This window comes from Pelodiscus sinensis, chromosome 1, assembly GCF_049634645.1.
Source record: "Pelodiscus sinensis isolate JC-2024 chromosome 1, ASM4963464v1, whole genome shotgun sequence".
NCBI lineage: Eukaryota > Metazoa > Chordata > Testudines > Trionychidae > Pelodiscus > Pelodiscus sinensis.
The window spans coordinates 6117562-6132855 of NC_134711.1; the positions used below are offsets into that span (position 1 = coordinate 6117562).

General features: G+C 39.5%; 1 protein-coding gene across 2 annotated transcripts in view; it reads left to right on the forward strand.

The window, feature by feature from the left end:
* The window catches only part of CHCHD3 (coiled-coil-helix-coiled-coil-helix domain containing 3), a 268328-nt gene that overhangs the window by 166448 nt on the left and 86586 nt on the right, over positions 1–15294 (forward strand). For both annotated transcript variants that reach the window (XM_006120346.4, XM_025183231.2), the window contains exon 5: positions 6885–6968. In XM_006120346.4, coding sequence (XP_006120408.1) covers positions 6885–6968 — 84 coding nt within the window. The remainder of the gene's footprint in view (positions 1–6884; positions 6969–15294) is intronic.

Below are 15294 nucleotides of genomic sequence, written 5' to 3' on the forward strand. Positions count from 1 at the left end.
ACTCTTGATATGGGTTTTTAATAGGGGAGAATGTGGGCTACTTTTTGAAGGTGACCTTCTGAAACTATTTTCTAAATAGCACCTAGATGAATACTTTGTTTATTAGAACTACTTTGTAAAAAAGCAGTGAACCTTGTGTAACTTCTCATTTACAACTAAAGTGCAACATTCAGTTAATTGAATACATGGCTACTGTTAATTATTTTGTTACGGCTAATTGATATTCACAGAGATCATGTTCTGCTGCCCCATAAATATAATATTACCTTCAAGTTTATATGTGAAGAGTGAATTCTCAGATAATGGCATGTATATGCAGTTTGCTTTGTAAATGTTGCTGTGATTTTTATTTTTGTTATTCTTAACTTTTTTTGAGTTATTCTATGAATGCCAATAGCATCAGTGAGTTTGTAGATACATTTTGACTGATTTATTTACAGGTCTGGAAAAATCTACCAGTTTCATTCATAGTTCAAGGAACCAAATATTTTGATTGTATCTAGACTGCTTATTCCCATAGAGGTTCATTGTTTTATATTACCACTAACAGATTGGTCATTGTGTACTCTCAGGGAATATTACATTGCCATGTAAGCCAGGGCTCAAGCTCAGGGTTGAGTCCAAACACTGTAAGAACATAAGAACAGCCACACTGGGTCAGACCAAAGGTCCATCTAGCTCAGTATTCTGTCTTCCGACAGATGCCAGTGCAAGAGAGAGTGAACAGAACAGGCAATCAAGTGATCCCTCTCCTGTCGTCTATTTCCAGTCTCTGACAAACAGAGGCTAGGGCCACCATTCCTACCCATCCTTGCTAACCTTCATGACTTTATCTAGTTCTTTTTAGAACCCTGTTAAAATCCTGGCCTTCACAACATCTTCTGGCAAGGAGTTCTACAGGTTGACTGTCCACTGCGTAAAGAAAAACTTCCATTTGTTTTTGTTTTAAACCTGCAGCCTATTAATTTCATTTAGTGATCACTAGTTCTTACGTTATGGGAACAAGTAAATAACTTTTCCTTATTTACTTTCTCCATACCTGTCATAATTTTATAGACCTCTATCATATCCCCCTGAGTCTCCTTTTTTCTAAGCTGAAAAGTCTGAGTCTTTTTAACCTCTCTTCATATGACACTCATTCCAAACCCCTAATCATTTTTGTTGCCTTTTTCTGAACTTTTTCTAATGCCAATATGTTCTTATGTTCATTTGGGTGCTATAGAGAGGCCCTTAAGGTCAAGGGAATGGGCTTGGTAGTATGGACACTTCTTCTAGAAAATCAATCTTCTGTGGCTAAATTCAGTCTAAACTTGTAGTGTAGACTACACCTAAGTGTTCATATAGATACGTCTATAAAGTTTTAACCATGTCCCACCGTTTGGTCTCATTTCAGTATGGGGTTTAAGTCTGCCTCTTAAAGTTTTACAACCTTCTGTATATTTCTCATTGTATCACTTTCTGTTTTTGTTCTAGAGAAAAGTCTGTTCATATGCTACTATTGGTGTCTTTCAGTGACGTACGGGGAATTGATTTTAATTGATCTGTTGAACTAGCTGAGGAGAATGAGTTTGTGATTAGGTGCTTTGAGGTCTCCCCAGTCATTGCTATTCATATTTGATCTGTTTGTGTTTTACTCTTAAACTTCTTAAGGCTGTGAATTGTTGAAATGTTAAAGGTGAATTGCTTTATGACATTTTTGTCATTTTTTTACACTCTGTGTTGACTTTACATTGGGTGGCTTTGTGTCATCATTAGGATCAGGTGATGCATTTATAGTATTGAATTCTAAGACCTTAGACAGTAAATTACTTGAGCATTTGGAATAGTTGTAATATTTATTACATTTTCTTTATTACTTAGCTACTTAATTGTACTCAGATATTCCTTTTCATTTGTTTGCACGTGTTTCAGGGATCATGGTAGATATTGACACACAGGGAATGAAGTTGCACAGGAGAGCTAAGATGCAGCAAGAGAGGTTTAGGTTGGACATAAGGAAAAAATTCCTAGTTGTCAGCGTGGTTTAACACTGGAATAAATTGCTTAGGGAGGTTGTGGAATCTCCATCACTGGAGATATTTAAGAGCAGGTTAGACAGACATCTGTCAGAGATGATCTAGACAGTGCTTGGTGCTGCTGTGAGGGCAGGGGACTGGACTCGATGACTTCTTGAGGTCGCTTTCAGTTCTATCATTCTGTGATAATACATTAGTGATCTGAGAGGTGAACTGATTTTTATAGAGAGGAACTGGTTAAGTTTTTATAACTAGTGACTGTTTGCTGATAATGTAATTGGTTAATTGCCCCCTCCTGGAGAGGTTCTTGTGTGACGCTACTCCCACGTTATATTATTGAAATGTAAATGCATCTTGATAATCTTGATAGGCACTTCATTTTTAAAAAAGTCAAATATTTCATTTTTTTTATGATTCTGGTATTCTCAGAATCTTTTATTTATTGGAATAGGAAAAGTATTTCAGATGTAATGAACATTGTAGTTTAGTTATACAATAGATTCCTTCACAGTATAATAGCGTAATCGTATGTAAGTGTTTCCAATTTAAGTGGTTCTTAGACCATACATATAGCCCTACAAAATTGTCATGAAAATTTACCAGCTGAGGCACAAATCTAATAGCTTGCCCTTTACAGTGATGATTGTAGTGGAAAACAAAACTAGTTGTCCTGGGTGAGCAGATTTTTCCAAGGCTGCGTAAATGTGATTAATATTATTTTCCTATAGCTTTCCGTTATGTCCTGAATTTCTGACATACTGCCTGCACATTGTTGTTCTTTTTGTATATTTTATGCCTCCCATTCACAGACTGTATTCATGACTCTTTTTTTAAAATCCACATGCTTCAGGAGATGGAAATAAAGGTAAGCAGTAAAACAGGAAATGAAACAAGGGTGCCAAATTCACATTTTGTCATTGAAAGGCAGTTTGCCTAAAAACATGGTACCTACTAAATACCAAAAAATTCCCTGCTCTTGACGAGCAGAAATAAAACAAGTACAATATAGAGAGCAGAATTTGAAAGTTTCCTAATGCAGCACTGCCAATGTGATTTAGAGAAACCATCTCAAGGAGTGAGAAGGTAACTCAATTTCCTTGACATCCCAGCTGATGCTGCCATGGTGTTAGTTGTGGTGGGTTCTGTGATGTTGGTGCTTGGCTGAAAGGCACACAGTAGAGATCCATAACTCATTTTAGGTAGGTCCCTGAATGGCCTTCAGTGGGTAATGACTATTTGATTATCATCGGCCTGGGATTAATTTTTACCAATATCCTAGATGTGAAATTTCCTACATTCTGTCACCAATCCCTTGACAAGAATTCCTCTCTAAAGGAGTTCTTATATGTGATATGTGTGTGCATAGTGTATAAATATTTTAAAACTGTCTTTCATGAGCCCCATTGATCCTACTATAAGCAAAAAACCATGAAATACCACTTTGCTCACCAGTGCTGAAAATCCAGTACTTTTTGTGAGCACTCAACTCATAATATTAAAAGGCCAGAAGTCCATTAGCTGCAAGTAAACAAGGAAGCAACTCACACAACAGTAAAAGTGTTGCAAATTATTCAGCAGCTGCCACTCCAGAAATGCTGATAGTTTCCAGAGAGTGAAAAAGGGAATGGCGGTGTGAAAGTTGGGAAACTGAGTCATGAGTTGACCCAATTTAGACTTAATCAGTTTTCAAACAGAATTATTGTCACAACATTTATGCTAGAGAAACAATAACAGACAAAGCTGAATTGGTGAAGGGGCCCAAGTTATTCTATGTTAGATGTCACCTTCTCTGATCCCTTGGTCTGATCCTTCAGTCGTGTTCTTCAGTTTCTGAGCTGATGCTTCTTCAGTTTTGGGACCATGTTCACTTAAGTCTTTTATCCATTTCTACATTACAGATGATTTAATCTTTATCCAATAGCCAGTTTGTGTTTTAGATACCCCATTACAGATGTGTGAGTTTTAGTTACTTGACTTTTGGTTTATGCTGGCTTTTGCCATTGAATCATTTTAGTTTGTCATCTTCAGCCCATAGAAAGGATCTTCCTGAAAAAAAGAGGTTTTTTAAATTTTATTTCATTACATATTGGTATATGTCTCACATCTTCCAGCACATGTTAACTTTGTTGTCAGAAATAACATGATTTTAAACTACCAGCAATTCTGCGTTTAAAAAAAAAAGGAGGCAAAACAACGCTTATGTCCAAGCATTACATCATCTATACTAATTTACTATCCATAGATGCAAATCATTAAAATATAACTAATATTTAATTTTATATTTCAGTGTATATATGTCATTGTGATGTGTGAGATCATAGAGATCCCCTTGGGACTGTCTACCGCTGTGCTGATCATACCACTGAGCCCTCCTCCTGGGGCACTCCATCACCCTGTCCTGCTAGGCCAGACGCTCTGGTCTTCCTGAATAAAAGAACAGAGCTGGGATAACAGCCCCTCATCGTAGCAACACAGATGCTGATAACTCTGGGAGGGCTTGGCTACCAGGGCTTGACAGTCTCCAGGAGCACAGCCCTCAAATAGATTTATTTGGGGGTTTGGTTCTGTCTTACTGTGAGCTTTCTCTGCGTAAAACTTTTACAGAGTCGCTCTCTCTATCCATGAAAGAGAGAGATGCACGGCTGTTTCTTCCATTGCCCCCCCATTACAGTTATTTCCACTGCATTTCATAGCAAGAAAAATGTTTTTATTAAGCATAAGAAAAGGATTTAAGGGATTGTAAGTGAAAACAGACATAACAAAGAAAATTACTAGTCTAAAATAAACAAAACACACCAGCTAAGCCTAATGCCCTAAGAAAGATGATTATAGAGCATATTTCTCACCCTACTTCTTATTTTAGGTGAAATCCTTCAAGTCAGAGCTCATCTTTTCTCTGGCCTGGGTCCAGTGTTTCCTGTAATATGAGCACTTGGGCCATTCTCCAGGAGAGATTCAGCTGCTGTCCAGCTGGTTAGCAGAGCATCCACAGCTGGCAGCATGTGTTTCTACTGGTGGTACACGTGTGGGTGCACATCTCTCTGATTTTTTCCAACAGTAGGTGGAATAAATTTTGTTAACACTGCCTGGGTCTAATAGCTTCTTAGGGTGGGGAGGCAGTATCAAACAGCTGAAGAGGATCACTGATTGCTTCTCATCCCTTACATAGAATTTCCCCAAGATGAAAATTATTTGTTCCATTTTTTCCATCCCAATTCAAAAATACTAATTCAGGATAGATTCCAGTACCAGATGACATGGTCACAGGATCTTTGTAGGATCAACCTAGATTAGGCTTAAACGAAAACCAAAACAATTTACAGATCATTGCTTTGAACACCGGGCCACTAGATTCCTTAAGTACTGCTAACTGTTTTAGTTCTAGATTAATAAGCAGTTTGACACTAGGGATTGGAACAACTAGTCGACTATCTCAAAAGCAAATGCTTACCAGAGTGCTGACACACTGGTCGACTAGTCACTTCCCCCCTTGCTGCCTCTGTCAAAAGGAGGCAGCAAGGGCAGGGCGAAGTAGAGGAGGTGCTTCAAAGCAGCAGCACCGTTTGGAGCCTGGGGCCAGACCCTGCGCTCCACATGGCACTGCTTCTTTGGAACACTGCGTGAAGCCTGACACCATGCTCCCCACGGTGTTTCAAAGCAGTAACGCTGTGGGAAGCACAGGACCAATGGGGGACTGCTGGAGTCCCACGCTGGCCCCATGCCCACCACAGTGCTTTCACTTTTGAAGTGTAGCAACAGTCCTGCTGTGCTTCATACGCAGAGGTGCCCTTACTGAATAGTCGATGCAAATTGTATGGGCTGTTCGATTAGCCAGTTAAAAAATTGTATATCCCTAGTTCACACTTCCCTATTTCTAACTTCACATATAAGAATTTTACATGCACACACACTGAATTTATACGTTCAGGGGATTACGGGCTCCTGATCGATCCGTTACTTGACCTGTTTTGCATAAAGCATAATTGACTTATGCATATTCATATTCAAAAGCATAATTATGTAAAATGGGGAGGTAGCATCACAGTTATGCTATGCATGGTTTATTAAAAAGCATGTGTGTATTGGGGTGAAATTGTATAAAATGATTATTTAAGGCAATATTTCTGTTTTTAAACATAGGTTTTTCATTCAAACTCTAATTTTGTTGTGAATCATAAGTTTTCTATTAATTGATTGTGTGTGGTGTCCCAGCTTTACAGCCTTGATATTTAGTTGTTTTTAATGATACATCAACAGGACAGTGGAGCAATTGGTACATTGTGCTTTAAAGTCTGATTCAGTAAAGGATTTAAGCCTCTGAGCAGCCTCGCTGAAGTCAGTGGAACTAGTAAAGAGCTTAAAGTTAATCACATGCTTAAGTGCTAGATTGGATCACAGCCCAATGCAGAACTGATATTCAAAGACTTTTTAAAAATCATACGTGACTGTGTTGGGGTCTTTTGCCATGTACACACCAAAAGTGTGTGTCTCATTCTTGGAGTTTCAATGTGCTAACATTGTGACAACGCATAGCTTTGGCTGGAATTAATAGGAAATTTTCTTAAATGCAGTAGTTGTGCACAAAGAGTTACTTTCAGCATAGTATGCTTGGTGCTGTCTTTGCGACATTTCCAGATATACGTGAACAAATTGTGATGCAGCTGTTGAGAAAAAAAAAAGTATAATAGATAAGCTCTTTACATTTTCAGTGCAGTAATCATCTTATTAATTTATTGTTTGGGCGAAAACTAATAGGCTACAGGCTTCAATTGGTGTATACTGTTTATTGGTACAATTTATACTAGATTTTTTGCTCTGCAAGTGCTGCTTTTTCTTGTTCCAGTTTTAACTTTACACTTCTTTTTTTAGGCCAAGCAGCTGGAAGAGAAAGACAGAGAACTGAAGAAGCACGATGCATACTACAAAGAGCAGCTGGCTCGACTGGAAGAGAGGGTGAGACCATTTTTCTTGGTTAATTATGAGTTTTGTTCATTTCCTTTACCAATGTCCTGGTTCCTGTTGAAGCTTAAGTATCAACAGGAAGGACTTCATAAACCAGAATTCATAGAATTATCGAATACTAGAACTGGAAGGGACCTCGAGGAGTCATCAATTAAAATGATTAAATGAATTGTTTTTGTCTTTTTCTGTTTGAGAAGGAAAGGATTAAAGATGGAGATTTTATTTTGAGAATCTTTTATTCCTTGATAACTAATACAGGTTGGACCTCCTTGGTCTGGCACCCTCGGGACCCGAGAAGTCCCAAACCAGGGAGTTTGCCAGACCAGGGGAAGTCAAGGCTCCCATCTGGGCTGTGGCCATCACCGGAGCCTAGACTTCCCTCCCTGCTGCTAGCCCCCTGGAAGGGCTCCCAGGGTCAGCCTCCCCTGCCATCACTGGCCCCGCTCTCCGGGGTTCCTGGCCAGGGCTGGGGTTTCCCCCTCACTGCCGCTGGCCCCTGCTACTGGGGTTCCACGCTGGGGCTGGGATCCCTCCCTTGGCTGCCCCTACCCTGCTCCTACTGGGGATCCATCCCTCCATGGCTGCCTCTGGCCCTGCTCTCACTGGGGATCCTCCCCCTTGGCTGCTGCCGGCCCTGCTCCTGCTGGGGATTCCCCCGTTGGCTGCCGCTGACCCTTCTCCTGCCGAGGATTTCCCTGCTCAGCTGCTGTCGGCCCCACTGCCACTAGGGTTCCTGGCCAGTGCCAGGGATACCTCCTTGCTAATGCTGGAGCTCCCTGGCCTGAGGCTACCCAGGGTTGGACTTCCCACCCACTGCAGAATCAGCTACGGCTCCCCGGCACCCACGGGACTCCCATCTGGCTTGTGCTCCTTTTGTCTGGATCTCTCTCGACCAGCAACATCCATGGTCCTTCCTTCTGGACCATGGATGTTGCCAGACTAGAGAGTCCCAGATTTGGGAGATTCAACCTGTATTGTCGTTGAGATGAGTTTTCATCTCATACTATTTACACACAAACTGTTTTTATCTTCACAAGAGGTTACTTTTCCAACAGGAAAGGGCACATAGGATGAAAAGAGACCAAGCAGGAGAACTGGTTTTATTTCATTGGGCATTGCCTAGCATTTCCAAGATGATAAAATTACAACGTTCAAACATAATTATGTTCTCCTTCCCCTTCTCTTCCTCCAAAAACACCCCATATCTTTGGTTGGGCAGAGACCATGTCTCTTAGACAAACCACCAAGATATACAGGGAAAGATTCATTTTTATTGTTAGAGTAATATGACATATTTAGAAGGCATTAATCAATTTTATCTCAAAAGAATTTGAAACTACGCTGTAGACTGCTAGAACAATCCAGAGAGGTTAACGATAATGGTAGTACATTCTTTTTAATGAAGTAAATATTTCAAAAAGATGTATTGCTATTAACAATTGCATCTTACATAATGACATTTTGTAACAACTCCTGCTTTTCACCTTTTTGGCATTATTAAATGCATGTCCCAAATCTGGGGCAGCTTTCAACATCCATAGCTTTGCCTTTTTCATCCAAAGGACTATATTAATTAAAGGTCCTGTGGATAATTAGCTGAGCATGAGCTCCCAGTATGATGCTGTGAGGCTAGTGTGATCCTTAGATGAATAAACAAAAATATGGAATAAGAGTGGAAGAGGTTGTATTCCCTCTATATTCAGCACAGTGCAACCATTTCTAGAATATTGGTGTCCTCAGTATGATGGGGCATTCTATGTTCTTTATGGGAATATGCTTATAAATATGATATAACTGGAATATGCTTTATGCAAGATACTTTGTGTGAGAGATCATTGGAAAGGGCGTAATCTACTGAATGTGATTATGCCATTTGTAGGCGTGTATAAGTGTTGAGACAGGGGCCTTGCAGAGACATGACACCATGTCCCCGATGCTGGGATCCATCTGGGATGCTGTATTTTTCCACAAGAAAGGAGGGAATGTTTAGACTGAACATAAAGGATTCCTACCTTTTGCAAAATCTGTTTTGAGGGAGGTAATTCAGGTAATCGAGTCTGCTTTGCTTGTCCACTCAACATGATTCCTAGGGTGTATCTAGACTACAGGGTTTTGTCGACAAAACTATACCTACCTCTACACTGCCGCTGAGTTCTGTCAACATAATGTCAACAGAAGTCAGTAGTTTTGTCAATGGCTGTAAACTTCATTCTACGAGGAATAACACCTTTTGTCAACAGAGTTCTGTCGACAGAAGGCGTTATTGCATCTACACTGTCCTTTGCGTCTACACTGTCATGTCGACAGAACTGAATGTAGTTTAGATGCTCTTTGTCGACAGAAGCTTTGTCGAGAGTATCTGTTGACAAAAGCCTGTAGTCTAGGCATACCCCAAGAAATAACAAAGACTAAAGTGAGGGAAGGAACTTTGCCCAAGCTAGAAGGATGTCTAGTCTGTGGAGATTATTAGAAATACTTTTAGAGTGAGAGATTACATGCAACTACTTGTTACTTTTTTAGAACTACTTTTTTATTGTATAAAGCTTATCTTGCGTGTTTTGTTTTGTTTTGTTTTTTTGGTTAGCAACCTACTTTCTTCTGTGTGCTGCTGTTACCACTTAAATCCTACCTTTTTGTGCTTATAGCTAACATAAATGTTTGTTATGGGAGGAAGGAGTCTGTGTGTATTTCTCTTTACATTGAAGAGAGGGAAAAATTCAGGAGCTTTTACTTGTACAGATCTCCAGATAGCATATGACTGATTTACTTAGGGTTCTGCTCCCAGAAGGGTCTGTGTATTTGAGTGCTTAGAAAAGGTCTCACTTTCTTCTGCGTACTGTTTGTCTGTAGCCTTGGAGGTGTGGCCCTCCCTGTCCTTGATGCAGGATGGAAAGCTGGGCTCAGCAAGTCAGGGTTACAGGGTGCCTAGGCTGTCAGGGAAAGCAGGTGCAGTGGGGTCTCAGCACATTAGGTAACAGTCCTAAGGAGGTCCTGACCCATCACACACAGTTCATGACAAAGGTTGGTACATTGGAGAGGATTCAGAGAAGAGCCGCAGGAATGATGAAAGAGTTGGAAAACCTGCCTTACAGTGCTACCTGTGGTGTCTAAGCAGTTCTGAAGCAGTGGCCACTATAGCTATGGATATAGCGAAATAGCCACACTCAATTGGCTAAATAGCTACATATGGCTAGTTGCTAGCGTGTTGGACAAAAAGACAAAAAGATTTTTCTCTGGGATCAGTGGGATCTCAGGTTTGACGAATGGCTCAACAAGGCGAATGTCTGGAATTTGAAGCAAGAGAAATTGAAACTGGAAATAAGAGGCGATTTTTTTAATTGTGAGTATAATTATCTATTGAAACAATTTGCCAAAGGTGGTGTGGATTTTCTATCAGTGGCATTTTTTAAATTCAGGTTGACTTGACTTTGATTCTAGTTCAAAGAGGAATTAGTTTGGATAAGTACTAGGGCCTGTATTATACAAGAGTTCAGACTAGGGATGTAAGTGACTAGTCGACTAAGAATCCAGTGGCTCTTTATACTTTTAAAAGGCAGAGCTGCAGTGGGGTTAGCTCCTGGGCTAGGAGCTAACCCTGCTGCGGCACTGCAGTTTCCTCCCTTTATCAACTAATCAAATAGTCGATGGAAATTCCATCGACTAGCTGATTATTTGCAGTTTAACATCTCTAGTTCAGACTTGATTCCAGTGATCCCTTCTGGCCTTATAATCTAGGAATAATGTTCCGTTCTGAGCTTTGGATACCTTAAGTGTTCTTGGTTTTGCTAACTGTTAATATAGTTAAGATAAAATTGTAATTGCTATGTATTCACATATACAGCTATGTCAGACAGGGTACTAAAAACTTTGTAATGAATCAGAGCAGACAGCATGCTGCACAAATTGTCAGTGTATGTAATTGATATTTTTGGTTACATCATTTTTCATATAATCATATACATACAGTAAAACACACTTTATTCTTCAGCCACTTTTTATTTATTCAGAGCAGATGCAGAGCGAAAGTGGCAGAGGAGATTTCAGAGAATGAGCCGAAGTAGAATAGCTCAGTGGAATTGAGATTGAATGTATCTTGTTGACATAACAAACAGTACTGATTTTAATGCCAGCTTTATGTATGCTGCTGAAGATTTTTAATAGACCGTTCCTTCCTTTGGGTCACAGTACACAGGATTTCTGCTGTGTCTTGGTTTCTCCCTTGAAATTGAATTCTTCAGGGCTAGAACAGGCCATTCTCAGTTCAGTGGTCTCAGTTAGGGTTGTAATATCTCGTTTAACCAGTTAAACGTTAGGTTAACCTTACACTTAACTGGTCAACTGACTAAATGGGATCCCGAGCAGGAGACCGTGCTAGCCTGTCTAGTGCAACCCCCAGTCCACAGGCTCCCTCTCCCAGCCTTGCCTGGGGCTGCCTGCTCCTGGCCCTCTGTGGGGTGGGAGCAGCCCCCCTCCCACATCAAGCTGCTGATGGTGGTCTGCTCCCGAGCACCTGTTAACTGTTACCCGGTCAGCATCACCTGGTAATAGTGATGCTTGCCAAGTAGCTTGTTAACTGCTTACTCATTCATATCCCTATCAGCTATGGAGCATATGCCCTCTATCTGTCAGATTTGGGTGCTTTTCATGGCATGTTATAAGGTTACTTTTGTCATTCTGCCTCTGTGTTGATATATTAAAGAACGATTGTTTTGGGGAGATAATCATTTTGTTTGTAAATCAAGTTTGAGGCATGTAGGTTCTAATGCAGTGAGTGTTCCATAGGCACTGAAATGAGAGAAACCAGCCTTTGGGGATAGAGCTTATCTTCTGCAGAGTTTTAGGGTGCATGGGAGTGGATTTTGTGCATCCTGTGCTAGAAGAACAGGGTCAACATGCAAATTTCAGGTCAGGGTCTGAACTTAGTCCAGGTTTTGGAATTTTTATTTACGTGGATGGCTCCCCTCACCCTTACCTCTGTACCATTTGTTAGACAAAACAGTGATGATAAATTTTACACACTGTGATAGAAATAGAACTGGAAGGAAGGAATGGATAGGCCATTGGAGTCTCAACATTGTGTAGAATGGGAGAGGTGAGCTTACAGGGGGCTATAATGTGCAAATTAATGGAGTAACATAGCATGCAGTTTATTTTTAAACTCTCATTGATTTCAGTGGAAGTCTGCACATATAGTAGTGTGTGCTGTAGAACAGAGACAGACACAAGATAGGAGTGGAAGAAAAATACTGGAACTTAGAGAAATAAAATGTCAATACGAAAAAAATTAGTCTGTCACCTGTGGTGAAGCATGCTAATTAAATTTTAAGATGACTCTTACATCAAATAAGCACATTTTAACAATGCCTTGGTTATTAATAGGTGGCATTTGTGTCTGTTGCATCACTAAGTGTCAGAGCTCATCTGTATGATTAATTGGCTTTTTGATTACATAGCTTTTTTCAATTAGAAGCTTCATATTTATGTTCTTCTATGCTGCTGGAAAAACAATGCGGACATTGATAATAAAGGGAGATGACAACAGAACAGATTAGTGTCAGCACAATGTGCTCCTTACGGAGAGAAATTATTATACATATTCACTGCCAGATGAAGTCTGTCGCTTATAAAATATTTCAGTGACTGGAGTGAAGATGTGTCAGCCTTTTCAGGGGATTAATGCAGGACAGAGTAACTGTGCACCAGTGACAGCTGTGGTACTAAAACATAAACAATTCTATTCGCAGAGGCAATAGCTGTTCATAAATTTGGTTTATGTGCTAAAAATCCTTTGGTACTTTCCAAAAAAACCGTGATTCCCCCAACAGCTGCTAGTCTTTCTAGGTCAAAGATGACACATAAACTAAGAGTTATTGCATACTTCACAGCAGCTAAGCAAGATGGAATAGTTTAACAAAGGAGTTAAAGAATAACCTTCAAATACAGTATATTAGACTATACACCTATTATTTAAGAGTTCCCACATTAGACTTTCCGAGAGAAATTCATTCATCAGCCCTAAAGGGGCATATTCTATTTTTTATATACCCAAGAGATTTATGACTTCTGCTCCTTTCACAGAACAGTATCAGTAAGAACAGAACAGTGGTCAGAACAGACCATTAAGAATTGGTACATACGTAAGTTGTATGATACAGAAGTGTAGGTTTTGGATCACTTTTTTGTGTGTGTGCTTTTGGAAACAGGACCCAGTGATACCTTGATTTGTAGCAATTAGAATAGAAGTGTTACTGCAGTTTTAAGGTTTGGGGTTTTTTTCCACTGTCTGTTTATGGTTCTTGTAAGTGAAATGAACAATTAATAAAAAAAATCTGATTTAAAAGAAAGCCCGTAGACCAATATCTCCTGCTAGAACCATTCTGTCTTCTTTATGTACCCTGAATGTTCACACTCATGATATGCCTTTTCCTTAAAACTGCAGAGAGAGAATTAGTAAGAATGTAGTATCCTAACAAGGTTTCACAACTTTCAGTCTGTGATGCTTTGCAGGCTCTTAAGACTTCTCTTTTTTAAATACATACAAAGAATTGTGTCCCCCTCTTGTATTTGCTATTGTCCTCCTCAGCCCTTCTATGTCAATCATTCTCTCTCTGTTCTAACTTGACATGATCTGAAGAAGTCATCTGTCTTTGCATGTCTGGTGTGTGCATCACTGTTATGTAGCAGCCAACAAGAATAACATTAATTGTACTAAGTTTGTTCATAGTGCATCTTATGCTCCACCATTCTTTGATCCAGCTGCACTCACTATTGCTTTAGAGTATTTGTAAATCCACGATAAATAGTAGCTGTCTCAGTTCACCTTTAAAATGCTATGCAGATCTATGGTGCTATATGAATAATACAGTTTATAGGAAATGAAACAACTTACATTCAGTTCTCATTTAGTGTTTCGCTTTATCCTTATGGGAATCATACCCCTATTTGTGGAAGTAGGAATGAAGCAATTTTTAATAGGCTAATGTATGACATAATTATTTAACTTCTGTCAGTCCCTTGTGAATGATTAAGAAATAAGCCCTAATATTGGTCAGTCTGTTGACCAGTCAAGGCAATAAGATCCTGTGTTTCTGACTTCCTAGAAATATCGTCACTGGGCAATGTACAGAGTATGTGTGTGCTTGATATTTAATATTTATAATATGGTAGCCCTCAGAGCCCCCCCGCATCATGTTAGGTGCTGTACAGTCTTAGAGATAGACAAAGTCTTGTCTCAAATATCTTAAAGTCTAAGGAGCTGATCCTTCAGTGAATTCTGTTGGCAGAGCCATATGGATTTCAGTGGAGTTCTTATGAGTTCAGCTGGTCTTTTTGTGCAAAGTTTATTGTGAGATCAGAGCCTAAGAATATAGACGTAAGTTCTGGAAAAATGATAGTCTTACTTGAATCGATTTTATTTTTGTCATGACTTAAGTTTTGAGGTAGGATTTACCGATCATCAGACCGGCACTTAATTTGGGGATTCTATTTACCATTTAGGCTGTCAAGGAGTATTAACCTTAAGGTAAGATGAGCACAAAGCCGTGAGCTGATGGCACACACTATACCAGATATTAAATAGTATAATCCATCCTGTTTGCTACAGTAAATAGGATTTCACTATTATGATGTGTCAGGGTTTTCAGAGAAATCAAATTTACTAGACATTAAACTGCCATCCTTTCTGCTGAGCAGCTTTATTCTGGGATCTTGCGTTCAAATTAATCTGGTTGGTAGGAAATGCTCATACCAATTGTGCAGGGAAATTATAATTTAATGATCTTTTCCTTTTCTCTATTCAAGGCTTAGAATGGACCACTGTGCTTTGCAATGATAGCCCGAGGGCTCTGAAAAGGAGATAATACACAGTTGAGCTTCAGAGCCAAGTCTTGCCTTTTTTTGTGTGTGTTTGTAATGCACATAAGTACTAAGATGCAAGCAATATGGGTATCAGGTTTGTTCATAGTTTCCAGTATTTTGTTTACCTTTTTAGAGAATCCACAACTCAGCTACAGCTTGCAAGGTGTAGATAATAAGAAAATCAAAAAGTTTTCTAACAAAGCAGTGTAAATCAATTCAAACCTTTATAATTCCCTACAATATCTTGGGAGTTGTTTAAGCATACTTAATTTAAAAAATAAAAAAGCTATCACCCTGTTCCTTTTCTTGGAGATATTACATTATTGTATCAGCAAGAATTTTATAACTGGGAAAGGATTTCTGCTCCTTACATCCTGTGTTTCAAGAATCACAGTTAACAGAGAAAACACATTTTCTCTGTACACATTTGGACTGCATTTGTTCTTGGTTTTCACAATCA